The 18,034-nt window shown below is 42.5% G+C and overlaps 1 protein-coding gene across 1 annotated transcript in view; it reads left to right on the forward strand.

Moving 5' to 3' along the window:
• Positions 1 to 18,034, forward strand: part of LOC135211196 (mitotic checkpoint serine/threonine-protein kinase BUB1-like) — a 201,531-nt gene that overhangs the window by 93,734 nt on the left and 89,763 nt on the right. The window contains exons 10-12 of the mRNA XM_064244418.1: positions 11,865 to 11,941; positions 14,540 to 14,632; positions 15,648 to 15,737. Of these exons, the coding sequence (XP_064100488.1) occupies positions 11,865 to 11,941; positions 14,540 to 14,632; positions 15,648 to 15,737 (260 nt within the window). The remainder of the gene's footprint in view (positions 1 to 11,864; positions 11,942 to 14,539; positions 14,633 to 15,647; positions 15,738 to 18,034) is intronic.

The raw sequence follows: 18,034 nt of genomic DNA on the forward strand, positions 1-18,034 counted from the left end.
TTGGCTATGAGCCAAAAATTTTATAATCTAATCTAATCTAATCTAATCTGTATGCAAGGGTTGCAGGGAGTATGAATGTTCTTTCACTAATACTTGCAAGGAATGTGAGAATTTGAGTGAGAATGAGTGGAAGAATCTAACTAATTATTTGAAAAAGTTAGAAAGAGAAAGAGTGAGGAAAGCTTCTTCTTGAAGTTTAAGTAGTTCGAGATCTAATGAACTAATTCCTAGCTTGGGATCTTCCCCAAGGGTAAGTATTGCTACTTCTCCTTCCTTTTCAGCCCCTTCTCCTATTGCAGAACCTGTAGATTCAGCGAAAGAACTTGCGGATCTAAAAGCGGCCTTCAAGTTAATGGAAAACAAAATGGCTGCCCTGCAAGGTAAGGCTAGTGATTTTTCAGTGGACAGTGATGTGAGTGTCCCCAGTGTAGTGGAGGGGGCATCTGGTCGGCTCCGCAACGCTCCTAGGTCTAGACCTCTTCCAAGCTCACATGCCCAGAGGAGAAGGAATGACAAAAACCGAAAGGAGGTTGTGGAGAATCCCCACCGATCAGGTGTCCCTTCGGCGGTTTCTGTGACACCCCAGACTGCCAGGGATCGCTATTGTAAAAGCGTCCTGCGTGATTGTTTTTCTTCGTCGGGATCTTTGTCTCCTAGACGTGATTGGAGGGATTCGGATCGCTCGCGACCACTGAAGAGGAGTTGGAAGGCTCCGACTATTGACTCGAGCCCGGAAAACTTCCCTGAGGAGTCTCCTTCGGGAGTTAAGAAGGCAAAAAGAGCCATTCTGTCACCCAGAGTTAGAAGGAGTCAGGAGGTGGAGGCCATGGACTCCTCCCCTCCTCCTTCTCCTCCTCCTGAAGAGGATAAAGAGGAGGTTACTAAGAGGTTTCTGGTTTCCATGCAGGAGCAGATATCGTCTTTAGTAGGAGTGCTTTCAAAGGAGCCTCCTAGAAGGAAAGACACTTCCCTTCCTATCAAAAGGTCCTCCAGACGTGTGGAGGTACCTGCCGCCAGGATCGATGCTCCTACTCGAGGTGAGGCTCCTAGTAAGAACGTGGAGTCAACCTTACGGAGGGAGCCGATCAGGCGTCTGGCACCGGCCAGGAGTGAGGAGTCCACAGGAGGCAGGAGCCAAGAGCCAGGAGCAAAGAGTCTCCCAGCAGGCAGGAGCCAAGAGCCAGGAGTGAGGAGTCACCCAGGCAAGAGTCAGGAGCCAGGAGTCAAGAGCCAGTAGGCAGGAGTCGGAGTTCTTCCATGAGGCAAGATACGAATAGACTCATATCTGGAATTTATGACTCTTCTCCAAACAGAAGCTCCTCTCCTTCAGATCGTAGGAGGTCTTGGAAAGACTCTTCCTCCAAACGAGAGCTTTCTCCTTCGTCGGATCGAGGTTTGGACGAGTTGTCTGATGACGAGCTTCCTACAAATGAAGGACTCTCAAACTATAAGATCTTAGCCTCCTTGTTACTACAAGAGTTTGGAGACTCTCTTAGTCCAGCGGCTCCTCCTTCTCCTCGTTCTCTCTTTTCGAGTTCGGCTACTGTGAAATCCTCAGCCTTTCTGAAAATGAAACCTGCGATTTCCATGAAGAGGGCCCTCCAATCTTTGGATTCTTGGATGGGCACTAAGAAAGAGTTGGGAAAGACAGTATTCTGCATGCCTCCTTCCAAACTCCATGGAAAGAGAGGTATTTGGTACGGGACAGGAGAGACTATGGGTCTTTCTCTTCCTGCATCGGCAGATGCGGACTTTGCCAATCTAGTGGATGCCTCCAGACGTCACTCTTTAGGATCGGTCAGATCTACGTGGAGCATTTCAGAGTTGAACCACTTTCTAAAGGGACTTTTCGTCACTTTAGAGGTGTTCAATTTTCTGGATTGGTCTCTCGGAGTTCTGGCTAATAAGTCTAAAGACCCGGAGTTTCTTAAGAACCCAGAGATTCTCCATAGCGTCCTGTCTTGCATGGACAAGGCAGTACAAGACGGTTCGGGAGAAGTTGCTTCCCTATTTGGTGCTGGTCTTCTGAAGAAGAGATCAGTCTATGGATCCCTTTTATCCAAAGCGGTTTCTCCGAGCCAGAGGACAGCGTTATTGTTCGCCCCTCTGTCAGATCATCTGTTTCCTTCTCAGTTAGTGAAGGATATATCTCGCTCGCTAACTGAGAAGGCGACACAAGACCTACTTGTACAAACATCCAAGAAGAGTCGTCCGGTAGTGTCTACGAATAAAAAGGACTCTCGTCCTCCTCAGCAGCCCTTTCGTGGAGGTGCAGCGGCTCGTCCCCCTTCCAGAAAGAAGAGCTCTGATAAGAGAGGAAGGTCTTCCTTCAGACCTTTCAAGAAGACAAAATGACTTGATGATCCTCCAAGCACCAGTAGGCGCCAGACTCCTGAACTTTGCAGGAGCCTGGGCAAAAAGGGGAGCCGACCCTTGGTCAGTTTCAGTCCTAAAGAAAGGATACGTAATCCCCTTCGAGGACAGTCCCTACCCTAACCTCTACGCCTCGGAACTGTCAGCGAGGTACAGAGACCCTGTGATGAGAAAGACTCTCCTTCAAATGGTAGAGCAAATGTGGGAAAAGGAGGCCATCGAACTTGTGCAGGATCCACACTCCCCGGGATTTTACAATCGCCTTTTTCTAGTACCAAAGGCATCGGGGGGTGGAGACCAGTACTGGACGTAAGCGCTCGAAACCGCTGTGTTCAGAAAAAGAAGTTCCGTAGGAAACGTCCGCCTCAGTAATGTCAGCTCTTCGTCCAGGAGATTGGATGGTCTCTCTGGACTTGCAAGATGCATATTTCCACGTTCCCATTCACCACTTGTCAAAGAAATATCTTCGATTTATGATAGGAGGCAAGATTTTTCAATTCAGGGCTCTGTGCTTCGGTGTGTCTACAGCTCCGCAGGTATTCACCAACCTAATGGCGAATGTAGCAAGATGGCTTCACCTAGAGGGAATAAACATCTCCCTCTACTTAGACGACTGGCTGATCAGGGCCAAGTCGGAGATTCAGTGCTTGGAGGACTTATTAATAACAAGAAAGATGATAGAATCGCTGGGATTACTCGTGAACCTCGAGAAGTCGCAACTGATCCCCAGCCAGAACTTGGTCTATCTGGGGATTCAGATGGATTCTCGGGGTTTTCGGGTATTTCCTTCACGAGAGAGAATCACCCGAGGTTTGTCGAGAATCTCGAGCTTCTTAGAGAGAGAGAGCAGTTCAGCGAGGGATTATCTGAGCCTTTTAGGGACTCTGTCCTCACTAGAAAAGTTCTTCTCTCTGGGGAGGCTTCACCTTTGCCCTCTTCAGTTTTTCCTGAAAGGGGTGTGGAGTTGGAAGACGTGACAACTCTCAGACACCTTCCCGATTCCACAAGAGATAAAAAATCACTTGAAGTGGTGGATCCTTCCTCTTCAGAAGAACGAAGGCGTGTCGCTTACCCTGCAGAACCCAGACCAAGTGTTATTTTCCGACGCTTCGGAGTCGGGATGGGGAGCGACGCTAGGAGCAAGGGAGGTGTCAGGCACCTGGACAAAGGAACAGGTGTCCTGGCACATCAATTGCAAAGAACTAGTGGCCATACACCTAGCCTTAAGGTTCTTCGAGGAGATAGTCAGAGGCGGGGTGATACAGATAAACTTGGACAACACCACGGCTCTGGCTTACATACGCAAGCAAGGAGGGACGCACTCTTTCTCCCTCTATCAGTTAATAAAAGACCTGTTAACCTGGACAGAGGAAAGAGGCATAACTCTCCTCACAAGATTGTGCAAGGGATAAAAAATGTGAGAGCGGACAGACTACGGCAGGAGGAATCAGGTCCTTCCCACAGAGTGGACTCTACACGCAGAAGTGTGCCGAAGTCTTTGGTCCCTGTGGGGGAGACCTCACATAGACCTGTTTGCGACGTTCCTCTCCAAAAGAGTAGAGATCTTTTGCTCTCTAGTGGAAGATCCAAGAGCCTTTGCAATAGACGCGTTTCTCCTGGATTGGTCGGGCTTAGACGCCTACGCCTTTCCCCCGTTCAAGATCCTGGGGGAAGTACTCAGGAAATTCGTAGCTTCAAAGAGCACGAAGTTGACCCACTGAGGAGCCCCAGCCTTCATTTGGCAGCCCCAAATGAATGGTTTCAACGATACTTTTCACTCTTGCGTATGGAGTGGATAGTGGACTTCCCCAGATCTCTTCCAAGCAGAGTAGATCTACTCAGACCCCACTTCGAGAGGTTTCATCACCCACCACCTCCCGGTCTCGCTCTGACTGCCTTTCGACTATCGAAAGACTTGTCAGAGCGAGGGGTTTTTCTCGCAAGGCTGCAGGCGCTATCGCTCGAGCCCGCAGATCTTCGACGAGAAGTGTATACCAATCGAAGTGGGAAGTCTTTAGGAGGTGGTGTAAGAGTCAGAAGCTGTCCTCCTCCAGTACCTCTATAGTTAACATTGCCGATTTCCTCCTCTTTCTGAGAGAGGAATCGCACCTTTCCGTGTCAACAATCAAAGGATACAGAAGCATGCTGTCTTCAGTATTCAGGAATCGACGGGCTAGAAATTGCAGAGAACAAGGATCTACATGATTTGATTCGGTCCTTTAAACTCAAATCAGCAGCTCCTAGAAGCCTATTTGGAATCTGGACGTGGTCCTGAAATTCCTTACCTCAGATAAATTCGAGCCTCTACATCTGGCTTCCTTCCGCGACGTCACTAGGAAATGCTTATTCCTGTTGTCTCGCTACAGCCAAGAGGACGAGCGAATTGCACGCTCTGGACTCCACAGTGGGATTCAAAGGAGATGCGGCATCTGTCGTTCCAGACATTGTTTCTGGCGAAAAACGAGAACCCATCAAAACCTTGGTCCAGAAGCTTTGAGGTAAAAGGCCTATCTAACCTCGTAGGCAGAGAGACAGAGAGGTCTCTCTGTCCAGTGAGAGCTCTTAAATTTTATTTAGAGAGAAAGAAACAGATGGGAGGATGTCAACAAGGTCTTGGTGTGCTGTGAAGAACCCCAAAAGACTCATGTCCAAAAACGCCTTGGCCTTCTTTGTGAGAAGCGTGATTACTGATGCACACAAGAACTGCTCGGTAGGATTCCTTCGGTCTTCTAAAGGTTAAGACCCATGAGGTGAGGGCAGTAGCAACATCCCTGGCGTTCCAAAAGAATATGTCTCTCAGAAATATCATTGAGACTACTTATTGGAGGTGCAATTCAGTGTTTGCGTCTCATTACCTGAAGGATGTGAAAGTGACTTATGAGAAGTGCTTCTCTCTAGGTCCATTTGTATCAGCAGATACAGTTCTGGGTCTTGGAGCAAAGACTGATCCTTAAAATATTTTATTTTTAACGCGTACATAAACCCTCTTGTCAGATATGTGCTTGGTTTTCTATTAGCATGCTCACTGATGTCGCACGGGCGCATAGTGTCATTGCTGGTAGGGGATCAAGGGTATGTATGGCTAGTAGTGGGGTACAAAATTTTTTTTTTTGTATATTTTGTTATAAATGAATGTGTAATTATGTTTCGAGTTTTTGGTTGTTTGTAAGGAGTTCGGGGATAACTCCTTGCAATCTTAGAACTAACATGGATGTTAGGATCAGGTGATCGGGATCGGTGTTGTGCTCCTTGAACAAGGTGTATTGTCATGTTAGTGGAATAGCACCCAATGACAAAGGCCTTTAGGCTCTGCCGAGTAAGTGGATAAGACCCCATTGGCAGACCCACAAGAACTCTTAGCCATAGATCAATATCTCGCTGAGGCTCTTGAGGCTAAGCAGACTCCTAGGCAGTAGCCGTGAAGTCTTCAGCCTAATAAGGTAGGAACCAAGGTTTATTAATACCTACAACATATGTTGTTTACCTGTCTATTTCAGTAGTTAGCTGTCTCTTACCCACCACCAATGGGTGCTAATCAGCTAAGTATATATCTGGCAGGGAAGTTGAATGTATAAAAATATTGTCATGATACAATAAAGTTTTATACATACTTACCTGACAGATATATACGATTAATGGCCCACCCAGCCTCCCCACAGGAGACAGGTGGAAGAGAAGAATTCTGATTAGAAAACGGGAATGGTTCCTAATCCTGCCACCCAGGGCAGGGCGGTAGATCACCTGACCTACCGGTAGCGTGTGCCGCAAAATTTGAAATTCTGTCGGGGACGACGGAGTCTATAGCTAAGTATATATCTGTCAGGTAAGTATGTATAAAACTTTATTGTATCATGACAATATCATTTCTTCACCACTTTTTGCTTACTCCTACTAAAGGCCTCTTTAAAAAGTAACTATCCAAGTAAGATTGCTTCTGCCTACTTTTCACAATGTTCCTGAAACAACTCAGGCAAACGTCGTCGAACTGCGCAAGCATACGACCTGTGTAAGCCTTTTCGGGGTGTCTCGTTTCTACAAATGATTGCACCTTATGAAAAGCAGCTAGAGCATCCTTAATTTCTGCCGTTGTCATAGGGTTGTCGTCCTCCTTGCCGCTGCTAGAGAACTCTTCTTGAACGACGTTATGTTGCATGGCCTCCAACTCCTTCAGGTCATCCGTCATAAGCTCTTCTTGGTGCTTCTCGAGAAGGTCATTGATGTCGTCCTCGTCGAAGACCAGCCCCATGGACTTGCCGAGTGCAACGATCTCGTCAAGATCTGGTTGCAAAACAGTTTCAGGATTGGCAACTGTTTCTGAATCTGCACCAGCTTCGCACACGTCGAATCCCTCGAAGTCTCGGGCGGATACGGCATCAGGCCAGAGTTTCGTCCACAAAGAACTCAAGGTTTGCTTCGAAACCTCCAGCCAAGCTTGATCTATGTGTCGGATGCATATCACAATATCGAAATGCTCCTTCCAAAATTCACACAAGGTGAGGTTTGTAGTATCAGTGATATTGATGTCAGACAACACCACAGTAATAGCTCTTATATACAAACAAGGAGGCCTAGTTTCTCGGCAGTTACATGTGATGACAGTTCAACTTCATCAGTGGGCTGTAGAGAACCTGGTAGACATCAGGGCCAGGTATATTCCGGGAAAAAGAAACATAGTGGCCAACAAGTTGAGCCGCAGGGATCAGATTCTGAGAACGGAGTGGTCCTTGCACCAACAGGTAGTGGACAGGATGCTCATGTTTTGGGAAGGACCGATCATAGACCTATTCGCAACCAGGTACAACAAAAAGTTGGAAGTGTATTGTTCGGTAGTCCCAGACGCAGAGGCAGTAGCAGAAGATGCGCTACAACACCCTTGGGACAATCTGGACGTGTTCGCATTTCCTCCATTTTGTCTAATCCGTCAGGTTCTGAACAGGGTATTGCGGTCTCAGAACCTCAAGATGACCCTGGTAGCTCTGTTATGGCCGAAGGCAGAGTGGTTTCCAGACCTACTGGAACTCCTAATAGATGTGCCGAGAGAGTTACCCCCATGGAGCCACCTACTGTGTCAGCCGCACATGGAGAGGTACCGCCAGTCGGTGAAGTGTCCCTATCACTTCACGGGTGGAGACTGTTAAGTATCTCCTCCGAGCGAGAGGGTTTTCGCAGAAAGCAGCAACTCAGATGGCAGGAAATATCGGAAAATCATCTGCGACAGTATACCAAGGAAAGTGGTCAGCATACTGTGATTGGTGTCGTAGAGGGAACTTGTCTCCAATTGGTACCACTATTCAGTAGTTAGCAGACTTTCTGATATATCTCAGAACAGAAAAGCATATGTCTGTATCTGCAGTGAAGGGGTACAGGGCGGCTCTAGCCTCAGTCTTACGAATGAAAGGAGTGGACATTTCGGCTTCATGGGAGTTGGCCATGCTGATGAGGAGCTTTGAACAGTCATGTCCACCAAAGGAACTAAAAGCCCCAGATTGGGATCTGACCATGGTACTGAGTAGTCTGACAAAACCCCCCTACGAACCACTAAGGCAGTCCACGGATAGGAGCCTGACCCTGAAGACAGTCTTCTTATTGGCCCTGGCTTCAACCAAAAGGGTGGGGGAGCTACATGGCCTGTCATATCTCATAAAGCACTCGAGAGGTTGGAAGTCAATGGTATTTGAGTTTGTTCCAGAATTCGTGGCCAAGACCCAAAACCCAACAATAGTGGATGGCAGATTAGACTCCTTTACCATACCTTCCTTGGCAGACTTTGTAGACAATGACAAAGATGAGATGCTTCTGTGCCCCGACCTCAGGCAGGGGTGCCGGAGGTTGTTCGTAAGTACAGGACGGAACAAGAAGGAAGTGTCCAGGAATACAATATCGTTTTGGCTAAGGGAGATGATCAGAAATGCTTATGACAGAAGACAAAGGGTCAGGTAGCCAGGTGGGAGGTAGAGCTCATGACATCAGGGGCTTGAGTGCTTCTCTGGCATTTAAGAAGAACATGTCTGTGGATAGAATTCTGAAAGCTGGTGTGTGGAAACACCAAACAACTTTCACCTCATTTTATTTGAAAGACGTTGCCCATAGATCCTTGGACACTTTTTCCTTGGGTCCAGTGGTGGCGGCCCAACAAGTGATATAGCTCATCCAGTACCCCTGGCGGGTCAGTTTGCGACTAGTCTAAGATGAAGGTAAGAGAGTAGAAGGAATGGGATGACTGGTCTTTTTTCTTTACTACTTTCTTCCTACTCCTTTAACTACGGGCAATATGAAGGAGAGTACTGTCATGTGCTGGAACGGACTAGATGCAGGTGAGGTGGTCAGCCATACTGTGAAGCTATCTTAGGTTATGATATACTTTTCAGTAGCAACACACCCCTCTAGATAATAGGGAAGAGAGGGGTGAGGGTGGATCCAGTTGCAAGGGACAAGAGTAAACCATAGAATGGTATCAACACCCAGTGAGGGAAACCAATAGATTCGCTTATATCTTTGGTTCTAGGTTCATTGTCCATTCTCTTAGAATTTCCCCAATATATTCGGAAATGGATAAGGTGGCAAACTCCCAGTCAGTTGTAGAGACTTACCTCCCTCCAATAAGTAAGTCTATCCTAATGTTAAGACCGAAGGTTTGTTCCGTATATGAACAAATACCAAATTTGTAACTAATTTGTATTTTTCATAACTAACAAACCTGAGGTCTTAACAGGTAAAGGCCCACCTCGAACCACCCCTCTAGCAGTCTAAACTGGGTTAGAAATATAACTGGTGGGTCACAGGTAGCCGTGGGCATTCTGGGTATACATGCCCCGTGACCTGGTATAGATGCCAATAGTCCCTGGATCTCACAAGTGTAATTTTAATTCTACCGGTTTCCAGCTTGGCGCTAGTAAATCCTAATGTTAAGACCTCAGGTTTGTTAGTTATGAAAAATACAAATTAGTTACAAATTTGGTATTTTGTATACAGGTTCTTGAAGTTCGATATCACTTGCTGGTCCATGGGCTGGAGGAGAGTGGTGGTGTTAGGCGGGAGATAAAGAACCTTGATAAAAGAATACTCCGCTAGGATATCTTCCTCTAGGCCAGGAGGGTGAGCAGGGGCATTGTCCAACAACGGCAGACATTTCAGAGGGAGGCGCTTCTCTTCCAAGAATTTCTTCACTGTCGGGCCGAAACAGAGATTTACCCACTCGGTGAACAAAAGTCTCATTACCCAGGCTTTCGCATTAGCCCTCCACATCACTGGAAGCTTCTCCTTTAGCACTTTGTGGACCTTGAAGGCTCGAGGAGTCTCCAAATGATAGACAAGGAGGGGCTTCACCTTGCAATCCCCACTGGCGTTCGAACAAAGTGCGAGCGTAAGCCTCTTTCATAGGCTTATGCCTGGGTAGCTTCTTCTCTTCCTCCGTGATGTACGTCCGAAGAGGCATTATTTTCCAGTTGAAGACTTGCTGAGAACTGTTGCCTTCGTTGATCGTCATCTCGTCGAACGTCTTGATAAAGGCTTCGGCCGCTTTCGTGTCTGAGCTGGCCGCCTCCCCATGCCGCACCACCGAATGGATGCCAGTCCATTTCCAAAATTTTTCAAACCACCCATGAGAAGCCTTGAAGTCTGGGGTTGGCTTCGATGTCCCTTCTCCTCCGTCGTCTTTGACCTGGGCAATCAAATCGCCAAAAATAGCGCTGGCCTTGTGGGAGATTGCCGTCTCGGTTATCGTATCGCCAGCGATTTCTTTTGTCTTTTATCCAGAAAAGAAACAGCCTCTCCATCTCGTCGTGCACGTAAATCCTCTTGCTAGACAAAATAGTCATGCCTTGGATGGTGTAGCTGCTTTGATGGCTTCCTTCTGCTTAAGGATGGTGCGTATCATCAATGGATTTCGGCCGTATTCCTTAGCGATCACACTCAACCGCATGCCAGCTTCATACTTTTTAATGATCTCCATCTTCGTCTGCATAGGAAGCATCCTCTTCTTTCCGTGAACTTCAGCAACTTTCTTGGGACCCATGACTATGTATATATACTGTACGTAATTAAGTTATGTAGTATACGTATGTGCTAAAGTTCTCACACAACACGATAAAGTAGTACTACAGGTACTATCCTACTTACAACCAAGTTTGGTTCCGCCCCACTGGTTGTAAGTCAGAATGGATGTAAGTCGAACCTTAGAAAGTGGCCAACATACTGGGTAGGGTATACTATCAAACCTTTGCTATATAAAAGTGCCTACTTAGTACTTGTAATGTAATGTACCAATCCATTATTTCAAATCTTTTTACACATAATGTACTTCTACTAATACATTTTAATCATTTATGTAATAGTATATATTACGTACAATCAGGCATTGAGTTACAATGGGGTTAGGTTCTTGCATGCATGTCAGAAGTCGATTCTTACGTAAATTGGTTTGCAATTCAGTCTACAGTACAGTTAATACCAAATGATGCTGCAGGTAGGGCAGGGTAACTCAAACTGATGCTGCCTGAGTGATGAGAGTTCTTATGAGATGGTGCAGTGCCAAGTAACTCAATGGTCAACTGTCTGAAGTAAGGTTGTAAGTACGAGTGGTCGTATGTCGAGCAGGTTGTAAGTCGGATAGTAGTTGTACAACGAAATCACAAACGAATTTACGTTAATGAACGAAATCGTGTAGAACGAACTAATTTCGCATGCTGCTTCGGAGTGACTGAAGAACGCCGCTACGTAGTTACACGATGGGAGAGATGCTGACCAATAGGAGCGCAGGATCTTTTGGCGGTGACTAGCATCAGGAACCAATGGGAGAGCGGGAGGATGGTGGCGAGTCTACGCAGTTGGCGGTGCGCAAGTTTTAAAATTGTTATTAGTGGTCCGGGCGAATCTCGGGACTTTACAGCAACAACCTTTCGTAACCTGAACTATTTTCGTAAGTAGAGCCAAAAAAATATACGTAGTGCTACCACGAATTTTCAATATTCCAGCTGCCGACGGATAGTGAAACTATAGCTATGTAATTACTTGGTAACTATATATATACGTAATTCCTTTTTTAAGAATATAATTTTTCATGGTTTTTGTGGTCTTTAGTTAGCTTCAGTTATCTTATATAACTGATAGGGGCTTTTCTTCTGGTTTTCATCATATTGCTTTCACATTTATCTTTCTTGACAAAACTAGCAAGTTGGGATAAAATTTGAAAGAAATAATTTCAGACAAACCTGGCCTCACAACGTTGTTTGAAGCCCTATCCAGGGGACATGAAAATCCTCATTTAATTGAGGTAGTAATATCCTTTTACTTAGTGTGCTCAGCTTTAAATTTTGGTCCAATATTTTTTTAGGTTACCATTTTAAAGGTGTTAAGAACCTTATATGTCTGGTTTTTACTTTAGTTTACAATGCTTTTATGAAACAACATTTAATAGACTCTAGTAATATTGTGTATTGAACAAAATTTTTCTTATGAACTGAATGTGAGAAAGTTACAATTTTTTATTTCAGCTCAAATTCAACAAATGCGAGATATGATTAGGAAACAAGAGATGATGCTTCAACAGTTGTTTCAAAGTCAACAACAGGTATGTAACATACTAAATACCTGTTTAGTGTAGCCTTAATATTCATCTTTATGTTCCCTTAATCTATAATATACATATTCATCTTAAGCTTGAGTGCAGATATGTTTTGAAAACTTACAAAAGACAAGTTTATTGTTTTATCCTCTTGGTGTTCTGCACTCAAATTACTCCATGAAAATTGCCTGAGCCTTGGTATCTTAGTCATATACTTTATCTATTTTCTGAAATGATGAAAGTTTGAATTTTTTAAGACTGAGAATGTCATTATTACAAAGATATTGTATTCTGAATAAATATTAAAAGGTACAGGTATAATTTGACTGACATATTAGAACCTGACAATGATCTGAATATGCTTATGGATCAGTTCACAGGTTTTAAGAGTAGAATTAACGATTAAGAACTTGAGGAGATGGAAAATGCAAGGTTATGTTGGAATATCTGCAAAGAGGATTTGAGCTGAAGCTGAACAACCGCTCATATACTAACTAGGCTGTTTAACAGGTTATGGAATGAGGAAACAAAGCCTGAAGGTTGGGAATTGGAAGTTTTGGATAACAAAGAAAGGTGACCTTATTGATTGTGGTTATTACTGAGACATTGCACATATGAGGTGTAAGCGTCTCAGTGGCGTGGTTGGTTTGGTGTTTGCTTCTCACCTCGGTGGTCGCGGGTTCGATTCTCGGCCATTCCATTGAGGAGTGAGAGATGTGTATTTCTGTTGATAGAAGTTCACTCTCGACGTGGTTTGGAAGTCACGTAAAGCCGTTGGTCCCGTTGCTGAATAACCACTGGTTCCATGCAACGTAAAAACACCATACAAACAAACAAACAAACATATGAGGTGTAATGAAAATATATAGTATGCTTATTCTTAGTAGGCTGGAGAAAGAAATTGACAAAAAGCTTAGTAACTGTTTTAAAGAAGTTGCGAGTCTCACACATCAAATATTTGTGCAGCAATTTATTGAATTTGAATATCCATTCTGATTGAGGAAAGCATTAGACTCCATAGACCATGAAGGTTTTGTTACAATACTATTCGTGTTAGATATGTAATGGTAATTGAAATTATCCACGAAGTAGATGCAAAGTTAATATTGATGGAGCTTGTCAAGTGTCCAGTAAATAGTTGGCTGTTAAAAGGGAAAATCATTTTGTCATTGATGTCAGCCCTGTTTATAGATTTCATAATGAAAATAGTGGTCAAGTAAAAAAGTACTAGATTGAAAACAATAGAAAGCTGACAAACTTTGTCTATGAAGAAATGGTATTTTAAGCAGTGAAATGCAACAACGTTTACAAACTTGCTTCGAGAGATTGGACCCAAATTGAATTTAAGAAAAGCAAAAATTTAGAGGACAGAGCACGCATAAATGGATAAAGTAACATTAGATGGAGAAAAGATTTGATGAGGTTGAATTTCACATATTCAGGGACAAGGATATCCAATACAGGTTCTCTTGGGTTGGAATTAGACTAAAAAAAAAGCCACTTAAACAATAAGCAGGCTGAAGAAGCTTTGGAAATCATATTAGACTGAAATTACATATGAAAGGACCATTATACCTAGGTGTAGTACGATGTGTTTACTACATACAGACATGAATCCTATAAGATTTTGTCTATTTGATGATAAAGCTTTAAAGAAGAATTTTTGGGGTCAAATGGGAGGAAATGGTAACCTAAGGGAAATAAGAGAATTAGCAGATTTAGGTGAGAAAATTATAAAAGGGGGTGGAGAAAGCATGTCCTCCACCCGACCCACTAGAGCAGTGGTTCCCAAACTGGGGGAAATTTCCCTCTGGGGATGGAAATTTGAAGCTACCAGGGGGGGAGATAATTACATCTCATGTCTGAGAGAGAGCGAGCGAGTTGTTACTAACTGCTCTCTATCCACTTTACTCTTTAACTATAGTATGTTTATCAGTATATTTGTACATGTGAAAAATGAATCTGTAAATAGTCAGTGTGTTTTAACTACTCTTTCCCTCATACACATGAAGGACGAAATCTGGATGGTTGAACTGGGTGCAGGGGGAAATGACAGAAAAAAGTTTGGGAACCACTGCACTAGAGAATAGTATGTGAGCTGGAGAACCTAGTAGTACCTGGAGGAGAACTTTGAGAAGGAAGTTGGAATTTTGTGGAAGATAAATCATAGGAAATACATGAGTGGCAGAATTTCAGAGGCAGTTTGTGCTGCACAGTGTTGGAAGCAATGATGATATGTAATAAACAAATCTATTAGGAATATAAAGAAAGGTAATACTTACTTTAGTCAGGTTGTGATATTAAAAGAAGAGGTTGAATATTTTCATCATTATTTTTGTCTCATTTTCATTGGTGCTGATTATTATTATAAATAATTTCAAACTTTAAAAGAAATAAGCTGAATTGAGGCAACATTAAAGCTTTTGCAAATATTATGTTGACTTGCAATGGGTTTTTTTGTCCAAAAACTGTAAGAAGTCTTAAAATAGTTTTGTGTAATCCACTGGAAGAGCAAAGGGTAGAAATTTATGTCAAATGAGAATTAAAAAGAATTTGCATTTCGTAAGCTCTGTGTGAAGAAAATTTTCACCCCTATTTTTTCAGCTTCCTAATGGTCAGGCGCCACAGATTACAGTGACGTCACCACATGAAACTAATGATGTGAGTGTTCCTCAAAAAGTGCAGAAGAAAACTGAGGTAAGAAATTTATAATGGGTCTGACCTGTGTCACATAATATTAATTCTTAATGTAATTGCTGAATAATGAGAGGCATGATTAAGAACATGCAGATAAGGACAGCAGAAAACTGGCAAAGCAGAAAAAGAATTGTCCTTTATTATTTATTTATTTTTTAATTATTATTTTTTTACAATTAAATTTGATGCTAGAGCAATATAACAGAAACTTTAGTGAAAATATCTTGGCAGGGTTATAGCGGGGACCCCTAAGATAGTTTATGATGGGGTTTCATCCTACACACACACACACACACACACACACACACACACACACACACACACACACACACACACACACCCCCCCCGGGAGTGGGGGTGAGAAGGGATTCCCTGAAACGGAGCTGGTTCCGCCTGTGAAATGATGCTGGTTATGCCCATAGACTTGTATACTTATGCATTTTCATACACAATTTTTGTATACTGTACATGTTTGCTAGTTTTTATAATTAGTACTTTTTCCTTTGCTTCCTTAGATCCATAAGCCATGTTTTACTTACATTGATTTTCAGTCTTCTCCCCTCCACTATTCCGTCTTTTGCACTGTTTGTAAAACCCCTTGCATCTGGTTGCTATTGACACTGGGCACCTAGAGGCCTCTTGTTCCTACGGAAATACAGACCACCATTCATGTGGTGTCTTCTATTTTACTTTTGAAGTCATATATGTAATGGAGTAAGTAATACAAGATAATCTCAGGAAAGCAAAGCAAAACTAGAACTTAATAGTATGAGAAAAAATTGCTAAAGTGAAGAATAGAGCATATAGTATCAAGATAAATTCTTACAGTCACTGTAATCTACTTTAGAACAATTTAAAGACAATTAGAAACGGGTAGAGCTCAAAAAATTTGTATGATGACTGTAAGTTCAGTATGTATTTAGGAGCCAAGGTTGTAGATGAATCTTTTAGATAAGAAGTTTTGTGTGCATCATGTCTTATGGTTATTAATTGTTTATTAATTTTACTTCCACAGAACAAAGATCAAAGCATTTATCATGACAGTTGGATTTGTATGAATAAGTCAGTCATTCCATCCATAAACCAGTCCGTAAATGCTTCACTCGTAAGTATTCAGTTTCTTAACACCTAAGGGTTTTTATTGAGTGCAACTTTGTTTTAATTTTTTTTTATTGTAGTACAGTACAAGTACAATAGTCTGAGATTAACAGAATCGCCTAGGACTGGCAAAAATGCTGAACCAACAGGTTAAAACTAGCATCAGCCTTTATTACTAAACTCTAGTTTTCATTTCTTGAAGTTGTTCTAGTCGGAGAATAATGTTTAAGCATTATATGTGGCACCTCAACTCAGTGGACCTCAGTATGTCTGAATTTGAAGGATATGTAAATCAATATTTTAGGTTTAAAGATAATTACAATTATACCAGATAGAAAAGGAACAAAGTATTTTAAATGGAATTGTTATTGCACTGCAGTATACGGTAAGCTGTAAAGTTGGCCCCAGGTACCCTGTCATGTTGGTTATATATTAGTTAAGGGGATGTGACACTTCAGTTCAGTTGATTATACATTGGGGGAAAAAATGAGTAACCATGCTTGAGTTGAGGCCAGGTAATATATTATTTATGGTTTGATTACTATTTTCTCCCATGTAGTAAAAGAAGAGATTAAAAACAATGCTTCCTCAGTAGCACTTCTATCCATGCCTACGCTAAATGGAATCCTTTAGAGTTAATGTCTTGACATAAACAGACCAACAGGGCCACATTCAAATTTTTTTTCTTTTCCGTTCTATCTACTGTGTTTACTAGTTCCATAGAGAAAGAGAGAGGGCATGCTAGCACATCTTTGAAACAAGTGATGCCACATGATATTTTTAACTTGCATCTGAGACATCAGAATCAAAGTCTGTTCTCTCTCCCCTGAATGAGAGTAGTAAGTGCTTAATAGTGAAAAATTGCTATTGGTAAATTAGCTTGACAAAAGCAGGAGAGTCACTTATCTGTACTATTTATAATTTTTTTTTATCAAGCTTTACTTTTGTGTTTATACATCTTAATATTTCTTAGCTGTGATTATGTATTTAGATAATACTTTTGTAAGTGTCATACAGATGTATTGAATGAAGTGGTTACAAACAACACATCTACTTCAAGTAGTATTTTTTTTTTCCGTGTGATTCTATCTTTAAATTTCTGAGAGAGCACAATATAAGTTACTTTATCTTGTGTATTCTAAGCTCAGAAAACATCATCAGATATGCACATATATATGCACTTGTATCTTTTGGTTAGTCTATAAGATTTTTAAGATTAAAATTTTTTTAGGATGTTTACAGAAATTAATGTACAGTTGAACCTTGGTTTTCAGACATAATCAATTCTGGGACCTCGGTTTTCAGACAATCGATTCTGGAACCTCGGTTTTCACACAATCAATTCTGGAACCTCGGTTTTTAGACATAATCAATTCTGGAACCTCCAAAGAAGTCTGAAACGTACGAAAACTAGAACAATAATTCCCTTAAGGAATAATGTAAATACAATTACAGGCAGTCCTCAGCTTTCAGCAGGGGTTCCGATCTCGGCGGGCTGCTGATAGCCGAAAACCGTGTTTAACCAAAACACTGCAATTAATGGCATCCCTGTTAGGTATGTTATGGTGCCATAATTATTATCTGCATCTTATGGTGCCAATAACCGGAACTCTGCCCGTTATGGCGCCACAAATCGCTAATTTTATGGCGCTAGACAAGCACTATAAAACCGGATCGCCATTAACTGAGGACTGCCTTAATGTGTTCCAGACCCCCGAAAATATTTTTAAAAATGTTTCATAGGGAAGAAACCATTTTACCTACAGAAAACAATGGGAAATAAATGAATAATGAACATTTAACATCACTCTTACCTATACGGAAGACTAACAACTCTTGTCTTACCTATATGGAAGACTTGTTAGCATATGAAAGATAAGAGGGAGGAGAGGTTATTGTTGGCAAGGGAATCCCCCTCCAGAAGGACTTCAGGTATCAAGACCCTATCTGGGGTTACTTCTCTACGTTTTTTAGTGGCACTGTCTGGGGTTACTTCCCCTCTTCGATTTTTACCAGCACTAGGACCAGCTTGAGAGTCACTAGATCCCTTTTGACAACAAAACTATCCAGAGACACTTGTTTCAGGTGTCTTTAAAATCTTCCTAAAGTGATACAATGCATGGTCATTGTCATTGGACCATGCTGGTCAATGGGCTGGATGAGAGGAGTGGCATTAGGGGGCCAAAAACTTGAGTGATGAATTTAAATTCATCCAACATCTGGTCTTCCAAGCCAGGAGGATGGACAGGAGCATTATTGTCCATTACCAGGAGTTCACTTAACCCTTAAACGCCGAAGCGGTAA

This window comes from Macrobrachium nipponense, chromosome 4, assembly GCF_015104395.2.
Source record: "Macrobrachium nipponense isolate FS-2020 chromosome 4, ASM1510439v2, whole genome shotgun sequence".
Taxonomy (NCBI): domain Eukaryota; kingdom Metazoa; phylum Arthropoda; class Malacostraca; order Decapoda; family Palaemonidae; genus Macrobrachium; species Macrobrachium nipponense.